Below are 25973 nucleotides of genomic sequence, written 5' to 3'. Positions count from 1 at the left end.
AAGCAGTCATCAACCAATCTTGCAACAGGAGGAAAGGAGGAGGCTACTCAAAGAAGAAGAACAAGCAAATCCAATATATCAAAAAGACATACCGCATAAAATAGAAAAAAAAATAGAGAAGAAACAAAAACATTTTTCAGCCGTTTGTTTAGAAATTAATTTAATAATTCAGTTCAGTGTGTATCGGAGTGTGTGCTCTGTGTCTCGTCTAAGTGTCGTTTGCGGTCTGTAATTCTTCTATTTTTTTTGTGCTCTTGGCGATACCACAATTTCGAAATATTTGTGCCACAGAAACACTTGGTCATAGTTTGTTATAGATTTCACCTAGAATTTTGCGAAAAAAAAACCCATTGGGTATTTTCCACCTCATAAAGACTTATCGGGGTGGTGCGGGTGAGAATCCACCTTAAGGCAACATCAGCATCGCCACCATGTTGCCCATACATTTGCAACAGCAGCAACACCATTTGCAGAAACCACAAACCACACCTCAGCCGCTGGCACCACCACCCCGTGATCATCGCCGGCCACGCCGTGAGAAGGCTCATCAACAACAACAGCGTGCCTCAGCCTCACGTCAGACAACGCCCGAAAATGATTTATTTAAAACATCCACAATATCGCTAATAACCCACCAGCCAAAAATACCAACAGCCACAACGTCTAAAATCGACACGGCATCACCACCGCCACCAAGCTCCTTGCAGCAGCCATCATCGTATCACAGTGTGGTGGCGTCTGGTAATGGTACAGCTGTACTTGCAGATGCCGGCGATGGGCCCAAAATGCATTCGAATTTAAGATATTCCCAACATCTTAACCTCAGCCAAAATAGTCTTTTGTCAAATCAAAATATTCTCAGCGATCTACAATTTTTGGGGCGACGCAGTCCCTCACAAGAGGCTGGCGAACGTCGAAGACGGAAATCACCACAGAAGCATGCCACCACTGCTTCTCATCGCCTGAAGAAGACAAAGGCGAGTCACAGTGAAAGCGATGATACCGATATTGAAGATGCCGATGAAGATGACGAGGAGGACGACGACGACGAAGATGAGCGAATGTTCAGTGATGATGCCACGGTACCCTTAACCGCAGGTTCTTCAACAACAACACTAACCGCCACCATAATACCATCCACGGCAGCCAACAGCTTTCTGAATCGCCAGTCGACAACAACATCTGCACGGATAACAGCAGGACCCACACGGGCCACAAACGGTATTAACAACAACAGCACCCTGTCAGCCTCATCGACAGCTGGTTCAACACATCAACACTTCAATCGATCAATATCAACACCACCTTCCGCGGCCGTCCAGCCCTTGGCCACAACCGCATTTGTTGAGAATCATCATCATCATTATTTGACGGAACGTCGCTCACCACCACCCGGTAGCGGTGGTGTTCCTTCTTCGTCGTCACATCTACCACACGATTATAAACTCTGCGATTCGTGTCGCCCCTTACGCTTTCAAACTCGTTCGGTTGCCTCAAGTTCGGGCCTTATAACACCCAAATCGAATTTCGGTGATAGTTCACGGTATCTAAGTGCAAAACGATTTCTCTCGCAACCGCCGACGTCGGCACTAGCTGCCGTCGCACCGGCCGCCGTTGCCCTCACATCGGTAGGCTTTCCTGCTTCACTGCTAAATACAACGCTTCAGCCGCAAACGCAATCCACCTCCCAATCAGCCAATTTACCACCCTTTAATTCTTTACGTTCATTTCCACCATTTTCTCGTTTCCAGCCGAGACGTCAGACCAGCAGCAGTATGTCACAGTCCGGTGAAGATTTGCATTCGCCCAGCTATTTGTCGTGGCGCAAGCTGCAACTGAGCCGGGCCAAACTGAAGGCGTCCAGCAAGACATCGGCCCTGTTGTCCGGTTTTGCAATGGTGAGTAGATTTTTGTATGGTTTTCTTAACGGAAAATCGAATATAGGCAATGCCCAAGTGATAATGCATAGAATACGATACCCTAAGATTTCTGTGGCAGTCTAGCATTTAAGTGAATTAATATTCTCAATAAAATATGAAGCGACACATACCGAAACGTTGGACTTCTCATTGACAGCGATATAAGCCTCTTACGGTTCTCGAATAAGCCTTAAGAGTGCTTCTATAGACGATGGAAACCCTTAAACGACAATAAAAGCCCGTAGAGACCTTCTATAGAAGATAGAGACCCTTAAAATACGATAAAAGGCTATAGAGACATTTCAATTAGAATAGAACCCCTTATTGACCTTATAACGATGATAGCAGAGATAGAAGACTTCAGATACCTTCAATAGTCGAAAGGCGACCTAAAGGCAGTCTATAAAGGCCTTTAGATCGCCTTTCGACTATTAAAGTTATCTGAAGTCTTCTATTGTATATCGAAGGCATTTAAGGGATGCTATCATCGCTATAAGGTCCATAATGGATTCTATCCTCATTGAAAGGTCTCTACGGCCTTTTATCGTCTTTTAATGGTCTCCATCGTCTATAGAAAGACTCTTAAGGCTTATTCGAAAACCGTAAGAGTCTTATATCGTTGTCTTCTATTGTATATCGAAGGCCTTTAATGTCTGCTATACAATACCTTTACAGACGAGAGAACCCCTGAAAGCGTTCCATAGACCACGACGATAGAGCCCCTTGCAACCCTTATTTACAATAGAAGCCTTCAGTGACATTCAATATTCGAAATGTGTCCCTAGAATCCTTTTATAAGCTATAGAAGTCCTTGAGAACCATTTTAGAGGTCTCCTACCGAACGGATGTAACCTTTATGTATATTTTATAGACGAAAGACGTTTTAGACACGTTGGGGAGTTTTGTGATTCTTTCAAAGAGAGCTTTCATAGGTCTTCCGTAGACGATAGAAGTTCCTAGAGGCCTCATATCGACAAAATAGCTTAAAGAACATCTACCGACGAACCAAATCCCTTTGAGGCCGACTATCGACTATAGAAGCACTTCGATGCCTTTTATAGACAGCATAAACCCTTAGATCTCCATTAGACCTTTAGAACCATTCTAGAGGTTTTCTAACGATGATCTGAGCCCATATGGATATTCTATAGACAATAGACATTTCAAGGACGTTTAAGGTTTTGTGATTTTTTTAAAGAAATCTCTTTGAATCATTCTGTAGACTATAAAGGCTTCATATCGACGACAGAAGACCCTAGAGAACATTTGACGATGACTCAATGCCCTTGAAGCTTTCTATGAGTGATGGAAGGCCTTAGAGGCCATCTATAGGCTATAGAAGCCCTCAGATGCCCCTTATAGACCCTTAAATACCTTCAATACACCTTTAGTGTCGTTCTAAAGACCTTATAAGCACTCTATATACGTTTTACGATTTTTTGGAAAAACCAGTAACACGATAGAAGACCTTTCGAGACCTTCCACCGATGACACTTTTGAGGCCTTCTAAATACTTTGGGACCCTTTATAGACTAAACCTTTTTGAAAGAACTATCATAACCCAAATCGTGATGCCTTTCAAACATAACTCTCTATGATCTTTCATGGGCAATATAATTCTTTAGAAGCCTCCTATTAATGACATAATTTTCATATTGACGATAGAGAAGACCCTTGAGATCCTTTGACTTGACCCAATGCCCTTGAACCCTTCTATGAGTGATGGAAGATTTTAGATGTCATCTACTGGTTATATAAGCCCTCAGATGTCCATTATAGACGCTTAGATACCTTCAATAGTCTTTAAGTATCACTTTGAAGGCCTTATGCGCTTTATATATACGATAGACGTTTAAGATTTTTTGGAAGGACCAGCCCCACTATTTAACACGATAGAAAACCTTTCCAAACCCTCCATCGACGACCCTTTCGACACCTTCTAAATACTTTGGGACCCTTTATAGATCAAACTTTTTTGAAAGAACAATCAGAACCCTAATCGTGATGATTTTTAAAGACAACTCTCTAAGATCTTTAATGGACAATAGAATTCTTTAGAGGCCTCCTATTAATGGCATAATCTTTCAGAGACTTTGTATCGACGACAGAGGTCCGTAGAAACATTTAAGAGACTTCTATAGGCTTTTTAAGACCATCAGATGAAAATACGAATCAGGACTTTAAGCAAAGCTAAAAAAATATATTTTTACAAAGGCCTTTAGGGCCTTATGTATGTATGGATTTAAAAAAAAAATATATATTTACAAGGATCATCAGGACCTTAGTCGTGAATTTTTCAAACAAAATTTTTAAAAGGATCATCAGAACCTTAAGCGTGAATTTAAAAAAAAATATATATATTTATATAAGGACGGTTGGTTTTCTAAGAATATTTTTACAAGGACCTTGATGGATTTTTTTAAAAAATAATTTTACAAGGATTACCAGGACCTTAATCGTGAATTTTTAACAAAATATTTTAAATATATTTTAAATATTAAAAAATATTTTTAAATGGATTATCAGGACCTTTAGCGTGATTGTTAGGCAATATTTTTACAGAAATCATCATGTCCTTATGCTCGATTTTTTTAACCATATTCTGAAGTGTGGATTTTTGAGCAATATTTTTATAAAAACCATCATGATTTTAGGCTCGATTTGTTTAACCATCAGGACCTGACGCTTGGATTTGTAAACTATATTATTTACAAGGACCCCCTAAGGTCCCGAATTTTTGAATAAAGTTTTTTTCTGAATATTTGTAAGAAATTTTAACCTGAAGCGTGGACCATCTGGACCTTAAGCGAGGACTTCTTAAACAATGTTTTTACAAGGACCATCAAAGCCTACGGCTTGGATTTTTTTAACAGTATTTTTACAAGGACCTCAAGGGCCTTAAGCGTCAATTTTGTTAACAACATTTTATCTCAGCCCGGATTTTTGTAGGAAGACCATCCGAACCGTAAGCCTGATCTTTTTAGAAAGAAAATCTTTCTTTCTTCATTCCCTTGGCTCTAATTTTTTAAAAATATTTTTAGAACTATTATTGAATCATTAAAATGGTCTTTAAAAAAATATAAAGGCGTTCGGATGCCGAAATATTTTCTTTTTATAGCAGGATTAGCCACCAGAGTCCTTAACCAAATTTTACATAGTTTTCTTGGATGGAACCACCAGCGAGGATTTAAAGACTTTTTAATTATTTTCAGAATGCCCATCAGAGCCGTATGTTGGAATTTATTTCATAAGACCCTTATAGTAGATTTTCTATGAAAACACCCACACATTCACCTGTAACTTTGTATCTACATCCCATTTTCCATTAGCAAAAAATCTGTTCGGATGTAATTACCAATGGGAAGTGATTACCAGAAAAAAACAACAACCGATCAATTGATGCAAATTTTCACAATAACATAACAAAGATTAACGACACAGGAAATTATCTGGGGATAGAATAGAAGAAACACCGATGAAAATTTTACGAAAATACAAAAAAAAATCAGGGGACAGACAAAAATTTAATCACGAGGAAACTGATAGATGCATCCCCACACAATATAAAAATTCAACAGCATTCATTGTTCTACTCTCTATCTACCTATCTCTCTCTCCCTGGGAATTTGTCTCTCTTTACGTAAATTTTCACAATGAAAATTTGTCGTAGAGGAGCTATATGCAATTTGTGAGGGTGGCCAGCCACATAAATTGTTTTACACTTTTTTTATAATTACTGTTTTTTTTTTTAATTTTTTGGTGACAAATTAATGCTAAATTGTATTTTATGCAGACCGCGCACTAGTTACGTCATTTTGCTTACGTTGTCGACAAACATATATTTTTTTATTTTTATTTTTTTTCAATTTTCCACATTATGAATTAAAATTAGCTGCACTCTTAGGGTGCAATGCCCAAAGTTCAAGGTAATGAACTCTTTGACAATTAATTAATTGTTTTTATTTTTTGTTTCGTTTTCGAATGCTCTTTGTATCATGTTCTCTCAGAGTCAAGAAAATATTTTTTATTCAGTTTTTGCTGAAAATTAAAAAAAAAATGTTTTCTCTGTTCGGGAATTTATTTTTCTATAATAGATAATATCAGATCTTCTCTGGAGGAATGTAACTCTTAGAGGTATTTCATAGGCGATATAAGTACCTTGAGGTCATCTGTAGATGATCACGATGAATGCCCTAAGAGAATTTTGTAGACAAAAACCATGGCCCTTAGAGGATTTTTATAGACGACAGAATCCCTTAGAGACATTCTATATGCGATAGAATGCCTTATACGCTTCTATAGATGATAGAGGCCCTTATATAGGCAACAAAAGAAGCCCTTGAGACCTTCTATAGTAGAAAGAAGCAGCAAAATGTATGAATATTTTTAGATAGATTATTCGTTTTTACTATAATGTTATCTGATGGTACTTCAAAAATATTCATAGGGAAATTAACGCTTTTGGATTTAATAGTATTTCTAAAACATTTCTAATCTACTATAATGGTTCTGATGACACTGTTAAAAATTTTTCTTGGAAATCCAAAGTAAGTTACAGTTGGTTCTTGGAAAAATATTTTTCCGATCCACACTTTTGGTTCAGTTGGTCTTTGTAAAAATAGTCAAATTCAATGCTTGTGGGTTTGAATGGAGGTTCATATAAAAATATTAAAAAAATACTTGTCTGTTCCTGACGTACCCAGGTCTTCAAAAATTCTAAATGGATAATTTAAAAATCCATTATCAGGGCTTATAAAAAGTTCCATGCTTATGTCAAAGTTAATCCTTGCATATATTTTCTTTAAAGATCCTTGCATAGGGGTCTAATGCAAAATTGCCAAAAAATATTCACATTGTAGAAATATTTTCATAATCAACGTTTATGGAGGAGATAGTTCTTTTACAATCTCCCTTAAAATCTCCACCCCTATGGTTATGGAAAAATATTCTATAAAAAATCCACAAAGAAAAAATATTCTTCAAAAATCCATGCCTTGATCCAGGAAGGAATATCCTTTGAAAAATCGCAAAAAAAATTATTTAAAAATCCACGCCTGTTGGTAGTCCAGGAAAAAATATTCTTTTAAAAATCGACTCCTATAAATATTCTAAAAAATCCAGGATAAATTATTCTTTTTAAAATCTAACCAGTAAAGAAAAGTAGTATAGTCGGACTGGACCGACTATATGATACCCTTCACCACTTTGGTTATATTCTACATATGTATCCTAACAGATGTCGCCTTTTTGAAGCAACATTGACATGAAATTGAACGAACTGAAATATGTGATCTTTATCTATATCTAAACCGATTAACATCAATCCCTACACATGACATTCTGCAACCTTTGCTACATTTTGTAAATCGATTTAAAGCAAACTTTGACACACGCTACTTGGTGTGCTGCACGGTTTAATATTTAATCTCAATCAGACATCCATTGATGACTTGGTTTACAGTTAACATGAATAGGTCGAATACATAGAAACTATGCTATATCTGAACCGATTTCCAGGAAAATTGCAGAGATTAATTTATATTAACTTCAGTACGTTGCGTTAATCGGCGTAGCTATGGATCTTTACTTAAAATCGGACGAAAATATATATAAGAGGTGTATATAAATCTGAACCGATTTTCACGAAGCTTAGCACACATTATTCTAGACTTAATTCGGTACGCTATGCCGAAATGTCATTTAACTAAATCGCCATTTGCCTAAAACCGGCGAAAATATATATGGGAGCTATATCTAAATCTGAACCGATTTCCACGAAACTTAGCACACAACCTTCTAGACCTAATTCAGTAGGGTATAACAAATTGTGTGCAAATCGAAACATATATAGGGACTTTGGGTCACAATTTACCTAAAATCGGACGAATCTATATATGGAAGCTATATCTAAATTGGAACCGATTTTCATGAAATTTGGCACACATCATTCTAGACTTAATTTAGTATGCTGTGCCAAAATTCGTGCAAATCGAATGATTTTTAGGGACTTTGGTGCATCATTTACCTAAAATCGGTCGAAAATATATATGGGAGCTATATCTAAATCTGAACCGATTTTCATGAAATTTGGCACACATCATTCTAGACTTAATTCAGTAGGGTATACCAAATTTCATGCAAATCAAACAATATATAGGGTCTTTGGGTCACCATTTACCTAAAATCGGACGAATCTATATATGGAAGCTATATCTAAATTGGAACCGATTTTCACGAAACTTGACACACATTATTCTAGACTTAATTTAGTACGCTGTGCAAAAAATTCGTGGAAATCAAATGATTTTCAGGGACTTTGGTGCACCATTTACCTAAAATCGGGCGACACTATATATGGGAGCTATATCTAAATCTGAACCGATTTTCATGAAACTTAGCACACATCATTCTAGACTTAATTTAGTACACTGTGCCAAAATTCGTGCAAATCAAATGATTTTCAGGGACTTTGGTGCACCATTTGCCTAAAATCGGGCGAAAATATATATGGGAGCTATATCTAAATCTGAACCGATTTTCATGTAATTTAGCACACATCATTCTAGACTTAATTCATTAGGGTATACCAAATTTCGTGCAAATCGAAACCTATACAGGGGCTTTGGTGCACCATTTACATAAAATCGGACAAAAATATATATCTTAACCGATTTGTTCTAAATTCAATAGGGCCAAATTAATGAGCTGTGTCAAATTTCATCTAAATCGGATTATAAATGCGACCTGTACTTTGTTTAAAATTTAACATCAACAGACGGACGGAGGGAAGGACGGACATGCATAAATCGACTCAGAAAGTGATTCTATGCATATTCTCAAAAGGAACCATGGATCTATCTCGATTCCTTTTGCCTGTTACAAACATATGCACAAAGACATAATACCCTGTACCACAGTGTGCTGAAGGGTATAAAAATCGCATTCATCGTGCAGGTGATCCAGGAAAAAATCGTTAAAAAATCCAATCCTGTTATGGCGCCTAAAAATATTGGTTATAAAATCTCTGTCTCGAAAATCCATGACTATGGATCCCTACAAAAAATCTTTAAAAGATCCTCGACTATATCGGGATCCTTAAAAAATCTTTAAAAGTCCTTGCCTGTTGACACTCCCAGGTCACTCCTATAAAATTCCATTAAAACCCCACGCTAAAGTTTCTTCTAACAAATCGTCTCCTTCTTCAAAATGTTCTCTTAGCGTTCTGAGTATTTTCTTGGTGAAACATTTATAAAAATTCTGTCATTCATTGAGACCACCAGATATTTTCTATAGAAAACAATATATATATATATATATATAATTTTTTTCTATAGAGAATAATATATTCCAGTCACTGAGTTACAGAAGTCAAATTTTATTTTTCAAAGACAATCTCTGAGTCCACCAGATCCAATTTTCTATAAAAAAAATACGTGGATCACAGAGTTACCTCAGTTAAATTTTTTCTATAGAAATCGACGAGAACAATAATTTTTCAAAGACAAATTCTCAGTTTCCGAGAGAAGAATTTTCTTTAGAAAAAGTCTCTCCTCAGTGACTGAAAAATATTATTTTTTTGTCAAGGTTGTTTTTGTAGTCAACCATCTGCAATGTTTAAAAATAATTTCAAATACCAGCTACCTGTGATTAAATTTATCTGTCTTGTAGTTGTATTTCCTTACGATTTAGTTAGGTTTACTTTGATAATGATTCCGATAAAATAGAAGGGAATATTTGCTAATTACGTAGCATTTAGCACATGATGTTCTATTTTTATTTTTGGGAACTCTTGCCATCAGGCAGTGCCAACAAATAGAATGAATGAATTTTTATAAAAAATCCCAAAATAAAATAAAATTAAAATTTGTTATGCGTATTAAGATTGTGGAATACATTTAGTTTTGAAATAGTTTATTTTGTTATTTCCTATTTTTAACTTCAGCATTTATTTTTTTATTTAAATATTTAAAATTTGTTAATATTTCATTTTTTTGTTTAAGTACTTTTAGTTTTGACATTATCTTTCCATCTGTATTTACTCTGTCCATTGTATTTGAATATTTTTCTAACATCCGTCTTCATCTCTGTTTTTTTTTTTCTTGCAGGTTGCCATGGTAGAAGTCCAATTGAACAATGATACCCAAGTACCCGCCGGCATGCTGGTCGCCTTTGCCATCTGTACCACGCTGCTTGTCGCCGTCCACATGTTGGCCCTGATGATCAGCACCTGTATACTGCCGAATATTGAGACTGTGTGCAATTTGCACAGCATCTCGCTGGTGCATGAATCACCCCATGAGCGTCTGCATTGGTATATCGAAACGGCATGGGCCTTTTCAACCCTACTGGGTCTAATACTTTTCCTACTCGAAATTGCCATCCTATGTTGGGTTAAATTCTATGATCTTAGCCAGCCGGCTGCATGGTCGGCGTGTATTGTTCTCATACCCGTACTCGTTATTTTCCTGGCCTTTGCCATACATTTCTATCGGTCACTGGTGACGCATAAATACGAAGTAACCGTATCGGGTATACGTGAATTGGAAATTCTCAAGGAACAAATGGAACAGGATCATCATATGGATCATCATCATGCCCCGGGACATCATCGTAATAATGGTCTTAATTATGGAGCACCGGGTGATATTGTGTGAGATCGGGAAGGGGATTATTTTATATAAAGTGTTTTATTATTATTATTTTTTTTTAATTTTTTATTAGTATATTAAAAATGTGTAAAACACATTCAAATAGTTTATATACGATACATATAATTTTTTTGTATATTTTATAAGAGGCACAGATGTTTTCATTACCGGCTGACTATTTCAAATTACTAATCTTTTTTTTTTTAATGTTACGATTCCTCCTTTCATGAATTTTAGTGTTAATTTTTTTAAAATAATTTAATTTTTTTGTCACAGCAATGTTTTTTTTCTAATATTCTGTACGATGATAAGTTTGTTATTAAGTTAATAGTTGTAATTTTTTGTATTATAAGGTCGAAAGTGTTTTTTGCACAAGGTGTATACGAAATGAATGGATAAACAGCAAAAAGAGGATTTCCATATAACTACTGAAGATTTAGAAATTGTCCTCGGTGAGAAAAAGTTTCATTCTCAGTGATGAATATATTGTTTGTCTATAGAAAAAAAAAACAGTAACTGAGAGAGTGTAACAGGATAAAGAGGATTTCCATAACATTTTTGAACATTTAGGAAAAGTCCTCAGTGAGAAAAAAAGTTTCGTCCTCAATGGCAAATAAAAAATCAGTATGGCAGAATCTGTTTCTATAGAAAAAATGTCCGTTTTTTATTTCTCAGTGATTAAGAATTTTTTTCTTTAGAAATAATCTAGAAAAAATTCTCAGTGGGGAATAATTCTTTCCATAGGAAAAAAATCCTCAGCTAGATAGTAAAACATTTTCCATAAACATGCTCAAACTTTGAGGACATTTTTTTCTATAAAACAAATCCTCATTTACTAGGGAAAAAAATTTTATGTAATCATTAAACTAAAATTTTTATAAAAAATCTTTAACTTAGGATGACAAATTTTTTATAGAAAAAAAGGCATGTCTGAATGCCGCTGAAACATTTTTATAGGAAAAAATTGTCCTCTTAAAAGTAGACATTTTTCTTTAGAAAAAAATTCCAATACTACAGACGATTTCTTTCTATAAACAAAAAATACTTGTCTTAAGCGATTCAGAATTTTTTTCTATAGTAAAAATTGTCCTCAGCTACCAAGGATTTAATCAATTGCTTAGGACTTTAATTAAATAAGGAATTGGAAGTATTTTCCCTATATTGAAAAAATCCTCAGTCTACGTCCTTGCCCCTGATAGACCTCTTTAAATTATTCTTCAATATTCTCGCTAAAGTGTTCAGAGTTTTCTTGGTAAAACATTTTTAAAAATATTCCTGTGACATATTATTCTCTTAAATCTAATATCTCGATTATTCTTTGGAACAAACTTCTATGACTGACACAATTTTTTTATATAGAAAAAAAATACCCCTGTCAATGAGGTAAATTTTTTGTTGGGAAAAATTATTACTCAGTCAATGAGATAATTATTTTTTCTATGGAGTCAGTCACTGTGACCACATTTTTGCTATACGAAAAAACAATGTTACATAGGTTTTTTCAAAGACAATCTCTGAGTCCACCAGATCCAGTTTTCTAAAAAAAAATCCCGGTATGACATAGTGACCTCAGTTACATTTTTTCTATAGAAGTAATATCGGCGAGGACAATCATTTTTCAAAGAACATTTTTCTATAGAAAAAGTCTGTTAAAAATCCTTAGTTTCAGAAAAATATTTTCTATATTTTCCTCAGTTAAAAACATTTTTTCTATACAAACAAATTTTTCTAAAAATTGTCTTCTTAAAAGTAGATATTTTTCTATATTTGTCAGAATTTTTTTCTATAGAAAAAATTGTCCACAGCAACTGCGGATTTAATCAATTGCTGGTGACTTTTTTATAAACAAAAATTTGGCCTCAGTATTTTTCCTAAATTAAAAAAATGTTCCTCAGTTTCTGAGGATTTTTTTCTATAGAAAAATTTTCCTCGGTTAAAGATATTTTTTCCTATATACAAAAATTTGGCTTTAGTGATTCAGACCTTTTTCCTATAGAAACAAAAATTGCCCTTGATAGAGAATCTTTTTCTATAGAAGAATTTTTTCTGTAGTGACGTACAATTTTTTCTATAGTTATCAAAATGTTTCTCAATGACTGAGGATTTTTTTTATTGTAAAAATTTGTGTTTAGTGACAGATTTTTTTTTTTTTTCATATAAAAAAGCAACGAATTGTCCACTAAAGAAAATAAATTTTTCCTCACTGACTGAGACCATTTTTTTTTGGACATATTTATTCACAAATATCAGGAAATGTGTATTCAGTGATAATAATAATACATACATAGAATACTAAAAATATATTCCTCAGTGAATGAAAATTTTTTCCATAGGAAAAATTTGCATTGCAGTAATTAGAGACTTTTCTTTTCTTTTTTATTTTTTTTTGAGATATTTTTTTCTGTATATAAAAAAATATTATTCGCCTAGAAGAAATTTTTATAATTTATATTTTTTCCTTAGGAAAAATATCTTTATATAGGATATATATATTTTTCTTAGGATTTTTTTTTTCATAGGAAAAAAATATTTTTTTCTTAGAAAAATATTTTTCAAAATTTGTACTGAAAAATTTATTTATTTTTATTCATTTTTTTTTCGATAAAGTCCAATACTTATTAATACAATGTATGATTTTTTAAATACATTTTTTCATTTCAATCCATTCATTTTGATATGCAATCTAGTATATATAATTTTTTTCACATCTAAACAAAAAAAAATTTTGAAATTAGACCGAATCAGTTTAAACACATTTCTTATTTTATTTTTTATGTAGAGAGAAGAAAAAACTTTAAATAAAAGACATATTTAAGTTAGAAACGAACTATAACCAACATTGAAAGAATATAATAAAGATGATGATACATATATAGCCAATTAAAATTATTACTAATATGTGAGCGATACAAAAATAATATATATAATATAATAATTTAAAATTATGTACAGTTGTGATATTGTCAAATGTATTTTATATAATATATATTCATTATTACTACTATATATATTTAAAATAAAAAATAATAATATACGAAAATATTAATTATAAACATTAAAAAATAAAAATAAATACAAATAAAAAGTAACTGAATAAGCAATATAATATATATAGTATTTAATAAAACAAAAACAAAAAATGATTTTTGGAATTTTAATTATTTGAAGGGGTAAGTACATACGGGATGTAACTTTAAAACTATATAAACTTAATTAAATTTAATGGATTTCTATAATTAATAATGAGGAAGCTGGAAAATATCCCAGGTTAGAAAAAAATAAGAGTTCATCTATTAAAAATCCTTTAAATTTAAAAAAAACGAACTTTAAAAAATTCAATACGCTATGCACAATTTCCTGAATAAAACGAACAAAGATAGCGTCTATTTGTTTAATTAAACAAAAAAAAAAAAAAAAATCAGTCGATATTTGAAATATCTTTCAACTTTCACATAATGCTAATTTTCGTTATATATAACATCCGTTTTTATATGTATTGCCAATATGTAATAAATCTTTGGAATTACCCCTAACCATTTTTTGCAAAATTTATAAAAATCGGTCAAGTTTTCGCCGAGTTATTTGAATTTGAATTCAACGATGTTCCAAAATATCCCTTGCTGTTCGGTGCTGGGCGCCTATTACATGAACATGAAAAATCACACATTTTATTTTGTCAAATATCAATCAAATAAGGTGGGTGGTAGGAAATAACTTACTTGCGCCTAAAAGTATACTTCGAATTACAAACACCTTCAATGAAAACTTAATTTAGGGACTTTTCACATCAATAGATGGCGCTATTCAGACGAATTTTCATTAAAGGCGGTTGTAATTCAAAGCATACTTTTAGGCACAAGTGAGTTAGTTGTTATCTTATTGGGGGAATCAACAAAACAAAATGTGTGTTGATTTTCATTTTAAGATAATAGGCGAACAGAACCGAACAGTAAGTATATTTCGCAACATCGTTGACTTTAAATGCAAATAACTCAGCAACTACTTAACCGATTTTTATAAATTTTTCAAAAATGGTTAGAGGAAATTCCAAAGTTTTATTCTATATTGAAAATACATATAGAAATATATGTTATATAAGAGAAAATCGACATTATGTGAGAGTTAAATGATATATTTAAAAATCGACTATTTTTAACATTAAAATACAAAACAAACATTATGGTCGATTTGGACGGCATGTGACGATATTGAAAATTGACGGCTTGACCCATAAATGATGTTTTTTTTCATAATTTATAAAATATATTAGTGATCCTGAGGGTATAAAAAATAGTTACTAATATTTAATTAAAATTTTTTTCATTTTTTAATGTTTATAAAAACTTATATTATTCCCTTTTTTACCCCCTGCCATAGAGAAAAAACAAACAATAAAATATTTTATTTTTAGTTTATTATATTTAATAATTATTTTTATTGAATAATTTTTAATTTTTTTCGGTAATTTTATGTTGTTGTTTTTTATTTAGTTTTATATTATTTTATAATCCATTAAACTGTTTCTTTTCATAATGTTGTTGTTGGTTGGTTGTTGTTCTTTGTGTGTGTGTTGTTTTTGTTGTTGTTGTTTATAACGATAATGGTTCACTTAATCGCCTAAGCCTTAAAGTTCATTTTGTTTAATATTAATTTTCTAAAATTTAAAGGGTGTTTCATTTCTTTTTTTCTTCCATTTTATATATATTTTGTAATATTTTAAATGTATTTTCTTACTTAAAATCAATAATGTTTACTATTATGTATTTTATACTACAGTTTATTTCAAAAAGAAAAAATATAATTTTTTTTATTAAATTATAACATTATTATTGTTAATTTGTTGTTTGTAGTTTACAGAGTTATTTATTAATAATAATGTAGGAGGATTTTGGGTATTTATTTTTAATATTTATTTTTTTGTTAATTAAAATTAAATTCTATTTATTTTTACATTTAAATTGAATTGTAATTTTCGAGTTTTTTTTGTTGTTATTTTAAATATATTTACTTTTCTTCTGTTTTTTTTTTATTTGCTTTCGGGGGGATCGGAGAGTTTTTTAAGATTATTTATTTTTGTATATTACATTTTATAAAATAGTAATATTAATTAGTACTTTAAAATTCTAAAATAAAAAGAATTCTTAAAGAAATTGTGAATATATATTTTTTCTTTTTTTTGAGTAGAGGCGGTCTATTAGAAAAGGATGGAAAACAATTTAAATATTTCCAAATTTAGAAACGTTTTTTCACTAAACAATGGAAAATGGATGGAAAATAATATTTTTTACAAAATTCAGATAATTTTTTGAATTTTTAAACTGAAATAACAGAATTTGGAAATCGGAATACAAATAATTAATATTGTAAAGAAAATGATGGATTTATTGCCATCAGAGCAATTCTGAGTTTTTTTTTTTTAAATAATAATTTTGAAATTCTAAAATTAAAAGAATTCTTTGAGAAATTGTGATTATTTATTTTTTAAGAGTTGGTGTGGTTCATAATGGTGGAAAATGATGATTTATTAAAAATTATTTTTACAAAATAAATTCCATTTAATTGAAATATCCCAAAAATTGAATATCCAAATACAATTAATTAACATTGTAAAAATTGATTTTTTTGTAAAAAAAAATTGAAGAGATTATCAGAGCAATTTTGGGGATTTCAGAAAAATTAATCAGGTAAAACAATCGTTTTTTATTTGGGAATTTATTTTTATCAAAATAACACCACTAATTAAAAAAACCCTGGAAATTTGGAATTTGTCTTAAACGATTTTTCCCAATTTCCGTATTTTTTTTTTTTAATTTTTTCGTTCTTGAAAATTTTTTGAGACAATATTCAATTCAATATAATAATTGAGATGTTATGGGGAACAATATAGAGATGAAAATTCATAGATGTTTTGAATTGCCATTGCCATTTAAAAGTACCTCTTGTAAAACGAATTAGATCCCATAAATGGGTTATCTAATTGAGTTTTAAAATAATTTAAGAAAATACCCATTGGACCTATTCAATATTCTCAAACGGTATTATCAAAGGGGAGAAATTTATTTTGAAAATCATCGGAGTGCTTCCGGGTACAAAAAAAAAATACTGAGGAGTTCATACCTAAAATAGGATTATGAATGGTCCAACTGAATGCACATGGAGCCTAGATGGTCCATGTTGTGTATGAAAATACAAGTCGTATACAAAAAAAGATCTTCACCGACGAAGATGTTGCAGATTTCGAGTGAATTGCTGCTACACTTCTAGAAATTTCCCATGGGAATTATTATTGCAATATAGGGAAAATTCTATTGAATCGGAAAACATGAGAGAATTTTAAGATTGTTTTGTTTTAGAAAAAAAACAATACCAATATTTTGTTGATTTTTTTTTCAAAATAAAAAGTGTATATACCCCGGTTCATTTTCTATTCTTCCTTTTTCGAGAAATTTGTAATACCTAGCTTTGGAGAAAATGTAATTAAAATTGAAAGGGAGGGTGTCATCATTTTTTTTTTTTTTTTGAACAGTATTGTCTTGGCAATTGAATTTAATTTGGAATATTAATTACAATGAAAAATTAGATTTTTTTCAAAAAATATTTTTCGACTTTTTTTGAGAACTTTTTTTAGTTGCATAATATTGCATTTATTTTCTCCTATTTTAATAAAATAAATAAAAGAATAGTTTATGTATTTGTTAAATTAAACAAATTTAAAGCTCTTTATTAAAAAATAAAAGAAAAAGTACCTTTTTTGTTTAAATTATTCATAAAAGGGTTGGTTGTTTGAGTTGAGAAATTTTCTTACTTGAAAACACTACTTAGAAAAATTAGATTAAATTTGAATTCTATATATATATTATGTATAGATATATTAATGATTTTACATTTAAAGGATAACTAGTGTAATGCTACAATGGTATACGAGAAGACTACTACTTTCATCAATACCAATTAAAAGTCGAAAAAGAAGAAAAAGAAAAATTATATAAAATACAAAATTATGTAAAAGGGCGGGGGGGTATGTTGTTATGTAGTTCACAAAATTCGTATATAAATATATATGTAATTCATTGAATAAAAATCCTCTTCCTTTTATGGGGTTTGGGTGAGTTTTTTTTTTAATGTTTCAAAAATAAAATGTTTTTCCTCTCCTTTTATAATACAACACCTCCTCTTCAAAACGAAAAAAATAGTCAACAAAAATTAGCTCTAAATGGAACCATTATAATTACAATAAAATTTCTTGTTGTAGTTTTTTTTTTAATTCAAAAAAATATATATTAAAAAGGAAATTCTTAAAAAGAAATAATGAACATTGTTTTATGTTTTATTTTGTTTTTAATTAAATATTTTGTTTAACAGTTTTGTGGTTGTTGTTTTTCGTGTTTCTTTCTTTATATATAGTCTAGTGTTTAGGTATTGAGTGAGTTTGTTGTTGGTTGGTTGATTGGTAGGTAGGTAGATTGATATTACAAACTAATTGATTGAAACGCAAGAAGAAAACATTTATAATAAAACTCCATTTATAAATAAATCATTCTTTGCTGTTGTTAACTCTATTTGTTTGTTGTTGTTGTATATTTTTATTACAATAGTTTTTTTTTATATTTTTTATTCTTCTTCATCAACATCATCTATTTCTTATAAAAATCCATACTTAAATTATGAAATAATAGTTGTTTTGTTTTCCTTTATTTTAATAAAAAATAATAATAAACTTAAACCTTAAAACTAGAGAAAAGAAACGTAAAAAACACCCAAATAATATCCACATCCGCATCCTGTCCAGCTGTTATTATCAACTCATGTATTATACAGAAAAATATGTGTGTGTGTTGAAAGTAAGTAAAAAATTGGGAAATCAACATAGAGAGAAAATTTTCTTTTGGAGGCATAACAAAGTTAGGCCTGATGAAAATTGTGTGGCCACAAAAAATTAGTTTTGCCTTTTCCAAAAAGAAATATTGAAATTTTGAATTCTTTATTTTAAAATTTCTGGAGGGGAGGTTACTCAAACAAGATATTTCTGTTATCCTCTAAGAATATAATATATTTATTAAATAATTTAAATAAAATCATATTTTAGCAGATAATCTAAATTTGGAGGGGACTGTTGATTTCACCTCCTCCTATCTCTATTTGTTGCCAGTGATATTATTTGAAATAAAATGAAATGTCTATTCAGTTTACACAAATCTACTAAATTTAAATAGATTTTTGTGGTTTTGTGGTTGTTGTTTTTTGTTAAATCTAAATAAATTGGTATACCTTGTTTGATTTTATTTTTCCGTTTTTTAACATTAGTTTTTTGTTTTCATGTTTTTTTAATTCTTCATGATTTGATTTAATTATTATTAATAATAATTATATTGTTGTTATATTACTAATATTATTTTTTTTTTTTATATAATTTAAAAATATTTCCATTTTACAATGATTTTTTTACGGATTTATAGATTCTAATGTCTTATACTTGATGTTATTGATCTTATACTCCGTTTTAAATTGTTTTATTCTTTTTTTTAAGTTTTTTTATTTATTTTAATTAAAATGTTGTTTGTTGTATTTATCCTGTCTGTCTCTCTGCCTTATCTGTATCTCTGTATGTGTGTGTGTGTAGTTTATGTATAGGTCAATCAGTCCCAAAAACATTTTTTGTTGTTGTTTTTTTGCTTTTGCTCTTCAATTATTATTTTTTTATTTTCAATAAAAATAAAAACGTTCGAAACGCATTCAACGTTTTGATTTTGATGATTTCTTGCGTTTGTTGGCGGCTGCCATCGAGGTGGAGCTTGTTGCACTATGATGGTGTTGCTGATGATGTGTTGTTGTTGTATGATGACCAACGCCGCCGATACTTAAATTGGCTGCTGCTGCCGCAGCCGCTACAGCAGCGGCTGCAACTGTAGCTGCTGCTGGTACCACTTGCAGTGATTCTCAACTTCTCTCGGGTGTACTGTGGTGATGATAGATCTGCTGAATTTGTTGTTGTTGCTGCTGTTGTTGTTGTTGCTGTGATGCCGCTGCGGCTGAATTGCTGGCGTGCTGAACTTGCTGCTGCTGACTCGATGAGGTAACAACATCCTGTTGCTGTTGGATATGTTGGGCATGTTGCGATTGCTGCTGATGATGTTGCTGCTGCTGTTGTTGTTGCTGCTGTATATGGACTACGTGTTGTTGCAGATGTTGTGGTGTTTGGCTTTGTTGCGGTGTACTACTGCCACCGTGCTGATGCGGTGATGGACTATATTGGAATTGTTGCTGAAACATAGGCAACTTGATAAATTTATGTGTTGTTGTAATAATTGTTGAATTCAAATTAAGGGGGAGTAGTAGTAGTAGTAGTAGTTGTGTTGAAGAGTTAAAACAAAAAATAGAGATATAAAAAATAATAATGAGATTAACAAAATGGAGATGTTGTGTGACACAGCAGCATATTATGAAATTATAATAAAAAATACATATATAAATACATTTGTTATAAACAAATATATTAAAAATTAAGTAGTTTTAAATGATTTGTTAGGGATCTTGTATAGAAATGTCGTTTAATTTGTAACTTAACATTTTCCGGGTTTTCAGTGGAATCTATTTTGGTTAACAAAACCGAATAAAAGGTTTATCTTTTATCGGAGACTCCATTGTTATTCGGTGATATACGCCCACCGTTTTTGAAGTTGTTTCGTCATTTGAAATAATATTAAAAATCAAGGACATGGGAGATGTTGGTCTTTAAAACAAATGTTCTTAAAAATTCACACATGTGGAAGTGTTGGTATTAAAACAAAATATTCTTACATAAATTCCCGACTTTGTAATTGTTAGCATTTGAAAAAAAAAATATTTCAAAAATCCGAGCCCTTGGAACTGTTGTTCTTAAAAAAATATTCATAAAAAAATCACATCTTTGGAGCTGGTGGCGTTTGAGTACATATTCTTAAAAAACAAACCATGGGATGGATGTATGTTAATTTGATTGGATTTGCTGGTATTTCCCTTAAATTTTATTAAGATTTTTGCAGTTTCTTCCTGATTGACATCTTCTAATTACTCATTTAAACATTGATTTTCTAAATCCTATTCAACGACATTTCTATATAAAATCAATAAAAGCAAAAAATAAATACACAAAAAACACATAAAAAAGTAGTATATACACAAAAATGTCTAACAACTTACCGAATTCTCTTGACTGTGTTCGATAATTTCAATGCTACCCGATGTATTGCCCGATGTATTATTTATGGAAGTTCCACTTGTATTGGAGACATCATATTTACCGCGTTTAAAACGGCCATACAAAGAGCTATAGGGCAAATTATAATGGATAGCAGCCTGATTGATGGACATTTGGCCAATTCTATAGAATAAAAAAAATCATTTATTAATACAAATCTCTCTTAATGTAATCAAATTATTCAACATGATAAACTGTTCTTACCGCACTGAATTCAAAGCTTCATTCATAGCATCTTCCGACCAGGGAGTAGGATTGGAGCGTGATAATTCGATGCCTTCACGTTTACAACGACCATAGAGGGTACCTTTTGGGTTTGCACATATCAGGAAGGAATACAAATAAAACGAATTATATACATTCTTATAAAAAATGAAATAATTAAAAAAAAAATCAATTTCACAGCCCAAGAATAACCATACACAAAGTTTGCCATGAATAATCATCTTAATGTAAATTGAAAAAAAAAAATGACTGGAAAGCTTACCTGTTGGTATACCAAATTCAGCACTTGCCTTCTGTACGGATGTATGACCCGCACGTATGGCCTCCAATGCCCGTTCCAAATCGTCAGGTGTCCATGTTGTTGGTGCGGCATTGAATGGCGCAGCCAATCGTATACCCTCACGTCTAGCTATCTTATACAGCGTCGATGAAGGTATGCCAAAGGCTTTCGATGCTTTATTCGCTGATATTTGTCCAGAGCGTAATGCTTCCAAAGCATTGTTTAACGAGTCTTCATTCCATGATTTGGTGCCTCCTTCCTTCTTCGGTGTCTCAATGCCCATGCGATGGGCTCGCTGCCATAGTGTAGTGGAGGGGATGCCATAGGTAACGGATGCTTTCGTCAGACTCATGTTTTGATTCTTCAATGCATCTAAAGCTGAATTCATATCATCTTGTGTCCAAGTTTTGGGACCATTAAACTGACCTTTCATATCTCCACCATGCTGCTGATCTAAATTAGTATAGTGTGGTTCATTTTGATCATGTGGTGAGCCATTGGCAATCATCATCGAATCATCGCTTGTATCAGAGTTATACATATCTGTAAAACCAAGTAAAGGGAACAACAGATATGAATAAGTAAATAATTAAAAATCATGTTGCTACAATTCTAAACTTACCCATATGCCCGGTGGTCATCATATTTACAATTTCCGGTGTTATTATCATGCCCGGTTCATGTTTTATTTGGCTCGGATCAATCTCCATCACTGTTGCACCCGTGATGTCCTGATGATGCTGTTGTTGTTGGTGGGTTTGTTGATGATGTTGCTGCTGGTGTGATTGTTGTTGTTGCTGATGCGACTGTTGCTGCTGTTGATGACTTTGACTTTGCGCCTCTGCCATTTGTTGAGCATGCAACTGTTGTTGTTGTGCCTGATGATGGGCGGCAGCTGCAGCAGCAGCCTGTTGCTGTTGAACCTGCTGCTGCTGTTGTTGATGCTGCTGTTTGGCATCGAGGACTTCTCTTTTAATTTGCTGTACCAGATTTGAATTTGATTCATCACCGGTTTGATGGTGCATCGAGTGCATTGGAGATTGATCGAGCCGTTGTATCATGTGTTGGGCCAAATGATTGTCGATATCGAGCGGTTCGGATGGGTCTAAAAAATGGGTAAGAAAAGAATTTGTAGCAAAATAAGTTTTACTGATTTTTGGGAAATATCTATGATATGAAGCTATATAGAATACTGATCTAAATTCGTGCATTTGTGACTGAAATGCAATTAGGAATTTAAAATGGGGCCCAAAATGGATATGTTCTGATGATATTTTTTTTTTTTTAATTTTTGAAACTAATATGAACTTATGTTTTAGATTTCAATACGTTACTAAAACTATATTAAGCAATATAAATACAAAAATATACTCACTTGATAAATCTCTGGTATCCGTACTGGGGTTACATGACAAGTCTACGTGTTCTGTAACCGTAACTGGCGTCGCTGATGGTGCCGGTGGTTCTGGGGCAAAATCTAAGAAGCCCATTGGTACTCCTAGAATGCCACCATTCTAGAAAACAAAACAAGAAAAAAATCGTTAAATCATATTCTGACTGGAACAGAAATGATGCGTATAGCTTATCACCCATTTTTTTATTGTTGTTGTATGTCTTGCTATACACATTATTTGACGGCCACTTACCATTCCCATGCCTAAACTAGTCATATTTTTATCTTTTCCGTCTCTAGCTACTACAATTTGTGTTACAATTGCTGTTCCCGGTGCCGTTACGGTAGTTACACCACCAGCATTATTCGATGCTGATGCCGAAGATGCAGATGCTGGCGAAGCCGATGATGCTTCAGTTTTACAAATTTTTTGTAATGTTGGCTTTTCCGAATCTGAATCTTCGCCTGTGTTTATCGCCGAGCCACCCTCCTGTTGTTGTTGCTGTCCACCGCCTGCTACACTAGTTGTAACTGTTTGTACACCGGATACGGGTATATAATTTCCAGATGATGTCTGCTGTAGACTTACAATAGCCGCTTGATTTTGATTTTGTATTAATATAGCTTGAGGATGTTGCTGATTTTGTTGTTGCTGCTGTTGTTGGGTCTGTTGTTCGTGATGTCCCAATATTATATCCGGTGATTTTGAACGTTTGCGTACTCTAGATTTACGACCACCGCTTAATTGTTGCGATGATATGGGTGTAGAGGTTACCAATTGTCCGGCAGCGGCCAATTGTTGTGCACTATTGGGACTGACAGCTTGTGTGAGTACAGCGGTATTGGCTAACTGTTGTTGCTGCTGCTGTTGTTGTTGCTGCTGTTGTTGTTGGTGATGATGTTGCTGGGGTATGGGTGGTGAGGATTGTCCCGGTACTACCGTAGCATTGACAATATTACCAACTACGGCTTGTTGTATATTCTCCGAAACGGTTATAGTTGCTGTGGCAGCATCATTTAGATCATCAGCATTTTCGGCGGTTTCACAGAGACCTTTGATTTTTAATTGCTCAGCAGTACGCAAGAGACCCTGTAAAGAGAAGAACAAATGTAAATTATTAGATATTTGTTATATATATTTGATTATTTACACAATTCAATAAGAAATTGTAAAATTAATTTACGCGCTAAAAGTAGCGCTGCAAGTGTCATTGCCAAGATCACCTGTTCCACCTTATTCTGTTGTCAATGACGCCGTAATTAGTGAGAGTCGTAACGGAGTTTAATTAACCACGTGTAATATTTTTACTTTTTGTTGTATAAAATGTTATTAATTATTTTAAATAAATAAAAATAATGTTTTCCCTTTAGAATGATATTCAATTGCAAATGAAAAGATCACCTGTTCCCTGCGCCATTGTGAATGGTTGTTTTTGTGGAAGTATGTGTTGTAGTTAGTGGACGACGCAACGTAACGAGAATGTAATATAGCTGCTTTATACTCTAATGTAATAAATGTATATTTTTATTAAATATTTAAATAATTGTAATAATAAATATATATTTTTATTAAATATTTAATTAATTGTACATAATGTATTATATTAATTAATAACATAATTAATACAATTGTTAATAAAAATATAATATAGGATTATTTTTTTTTCTATGATTTTGCGAGACATGCAATTTTAAAAGTAGGAAAATAAACAATATATTGTAATAATTCAATATTTTAATTGTTTTATATTAATTAATAACAGAATTATATTAAAATTTTAACAAAAAAACTTTGAGAATTTAGTTTTGCTTTCTCATAGAGCCAAACATAATTTGAAAGGGATAATAATAAAAACATCCTTGTAAAAAAAGGCTTTTCAGTTAGACCGATAAATTAATAAAAAAAATTAAGAAAATAAAACAGAAATATATAAACAATACAGAATTTAAATAAAACATAAAACCCATAAGCAAGTATGCAGAACACGAGGACTATAAAACACTGAAAATCTCCTTAGAAATATTCAAAATGAACGAAAAAAGCCTATAAAAAAGGACGTTAAAAATTCCAACTTACCCCAAGGAAATAAAGGACACAAATAACAAAATTACACTGTGTATTGTTTTGGACACAAAACGGTTATGATGTCAAATTAAGAACTACTCTTCAGCTGAATGCACATAATGGGAAACCTTAGCACTTTCGTTGCGCTGCCTCAAAATAAAAAAACTTAAAATCAGAGCTGTTATATTGCTTTGACGGTCGGGTCGGGTGGAAGGGGGTGAGTCTTAACAATTTGCCCTGCGTAATTTCCGCACAGTAAATACAACAGCAACATGACCCACGAAATAAGTAAATGATTTAAGTTCGGAAAAAATTGCTATGAAAAAAAGGAATTTTCAACTCTTTTTTGTGTTCGGTAAATAATTTCTGGTCCAGGGATGATGTTTCCTTTTTGAAGAAAGAACATCAAACAAATGACGGCTGGCGGCGGACTATCGGTTGGAGAGAAGAAAAAATGAATGCGCGGCATTGACTAAAATTTGTATTTTGTAAAAAAAGGTTGCTTAATAACTAAGTAATGGTAATGCAGATGACGGTGTCAATGGTGGTGGTGGGGTGGTGTGGATTGTTGCTCTGTGGTTGCTTGTTAGGGGGTGGTGGCAATGCCAATGTTTGTGTCTATATTTTCCCATTGATGAGGGGTGGCATACACGACTGACAGTCTATCAGTCCGGTCGGCCGGCAAGAGACCGTCCATCAGCAGCAGCATCATCATCAACGTCTTATCGTGACGCCAGCGAAAAAAGGAAGAGTGGAAAACACTTTTAGATTTCCACTTTATTCTTTATCATGTTGTTGTTGGCTTTTTTGTATTTTTCTTTAAGCAATTCATGTCCATGATGAGTTGTTGGCCCTGATATCCTGTTGGCGTTGTTATTGTGAAAGGATTGTATTTTTTTTCGTTTCATTTGCAAGACAAGAAATTAATGAGAATTCTCTTAAAAAAATACACATTTTTTCCTGCTTAATTTATAAAATTTGTATACAACAACAACAGCAACATAAAATAAGACGTTTGCAGATGACACCAACAGCAAAGGGCGGTCTTCTCCGGACAAAGATGGAAGAAAAAGAAAAAAATTGTTCTTCAAGAAAAAAATATAGAACTTCAAGGCAAGAGAAATCTTTTAAAAATGAATTTCAACTCATTAGAGAGTGAAAAAAATTTACATAATAAGTGATTTTTTTATGAAAGTAGGTGGTAGG

The 25973-nt window shown here is 32.1% G+C and overlaps 2 protein-coding genes across 4 annotated transcripts in view; one reads left to right on the top strand and one right to left on the bottom strand.

Moving 5' to 3' along the window:
- The first annotated feature begins 1497 nt into the window (after window positions 1-1497).
- The window catches only part of LOC133328156 (calcium release-activated calcium channel protein 1), a 98178-nt gene continuing 73702 nt past the window's right edge, over window positions 1498-25973 (top strand). Inside the window, exons 1-3 of the mRNA XM_061536714.1 lie at window positions 1498-1628; window positions 1752-1898; window positions 10025-10567. Coding sequence (XP_061392698.1) covers window positions 1776-1898; window positions 10025-10567 — 666 coding nt within the window. The 5' untranslated portion in view covers window positions 1498-1628; window positions 1752-1775. The remainder of the gene's footprint in view (window positions 1629-1751; window positions 1899-10024; window positions 10568-25973) is intronic.
- Window positions 19391-25973, bottom strand: part of LOC133328155 (transcription factor GAGA) — a 198834-nt gene continuing 192251 nt past the window's right edge. Inside the window, exons 3-10 of one of the 3 annotated variants that reach the window (XM_061536711.1) lie at window positions 22956-23792; window positions 22685-22823; window positions 21932-22414; window positions 21736-21852; window positions 21292-21681; window positions 21009-21111; window positions 20747-20927; window positions 19391-19843 (exon numbers count right to left, since the gene is read on the bottom strand). In XM_061536711.1, the coding sequence (XP_061392695.1) occupies window positions 19505-19843; window positions 20747-20927; window positions 21009-21111; window positions 21292-21681; window positions 21736-21852; window positions 21932-22414; window positions 22685-22823; window positions 22956-23792 (2589 nt within the window). In that variant the 3' untranslated portion in view covers window positions 19391-19504. Of the gene's footprint in view, window positions 19844-20746; window positions 20928-21008; window positions 21112-21291; window positions 21853-21931; window positions 22415-22684; window positions 22824-22955; window positions 23793-25973 lie in introns of all 3 variants that reach the window. The other 2 variants (XM_061536710.1, XM_061536712.1) reach the window with 2 other exon arrangements.

This window comes from Musca vetustissima, unplaced genomic scaffold (genome assembly GCF_032173495.1).
Source record: "Musca vetustissima isolate MV318-11 ecotype Yass unplaced genomic scaffold, APGP_CSIRO_Mvet_v1 utg28528, whole genome shotgun sequence".
Classification (NCBI taxonomy): Eukaryota; Metazoa; Arthropoda; class Insecta; order Diptera; family Muscidae; genus Musca; species Musca vetustissima.
This window is presented reverse-complemented; position numbering and strand designations above follow the sequence as displayed.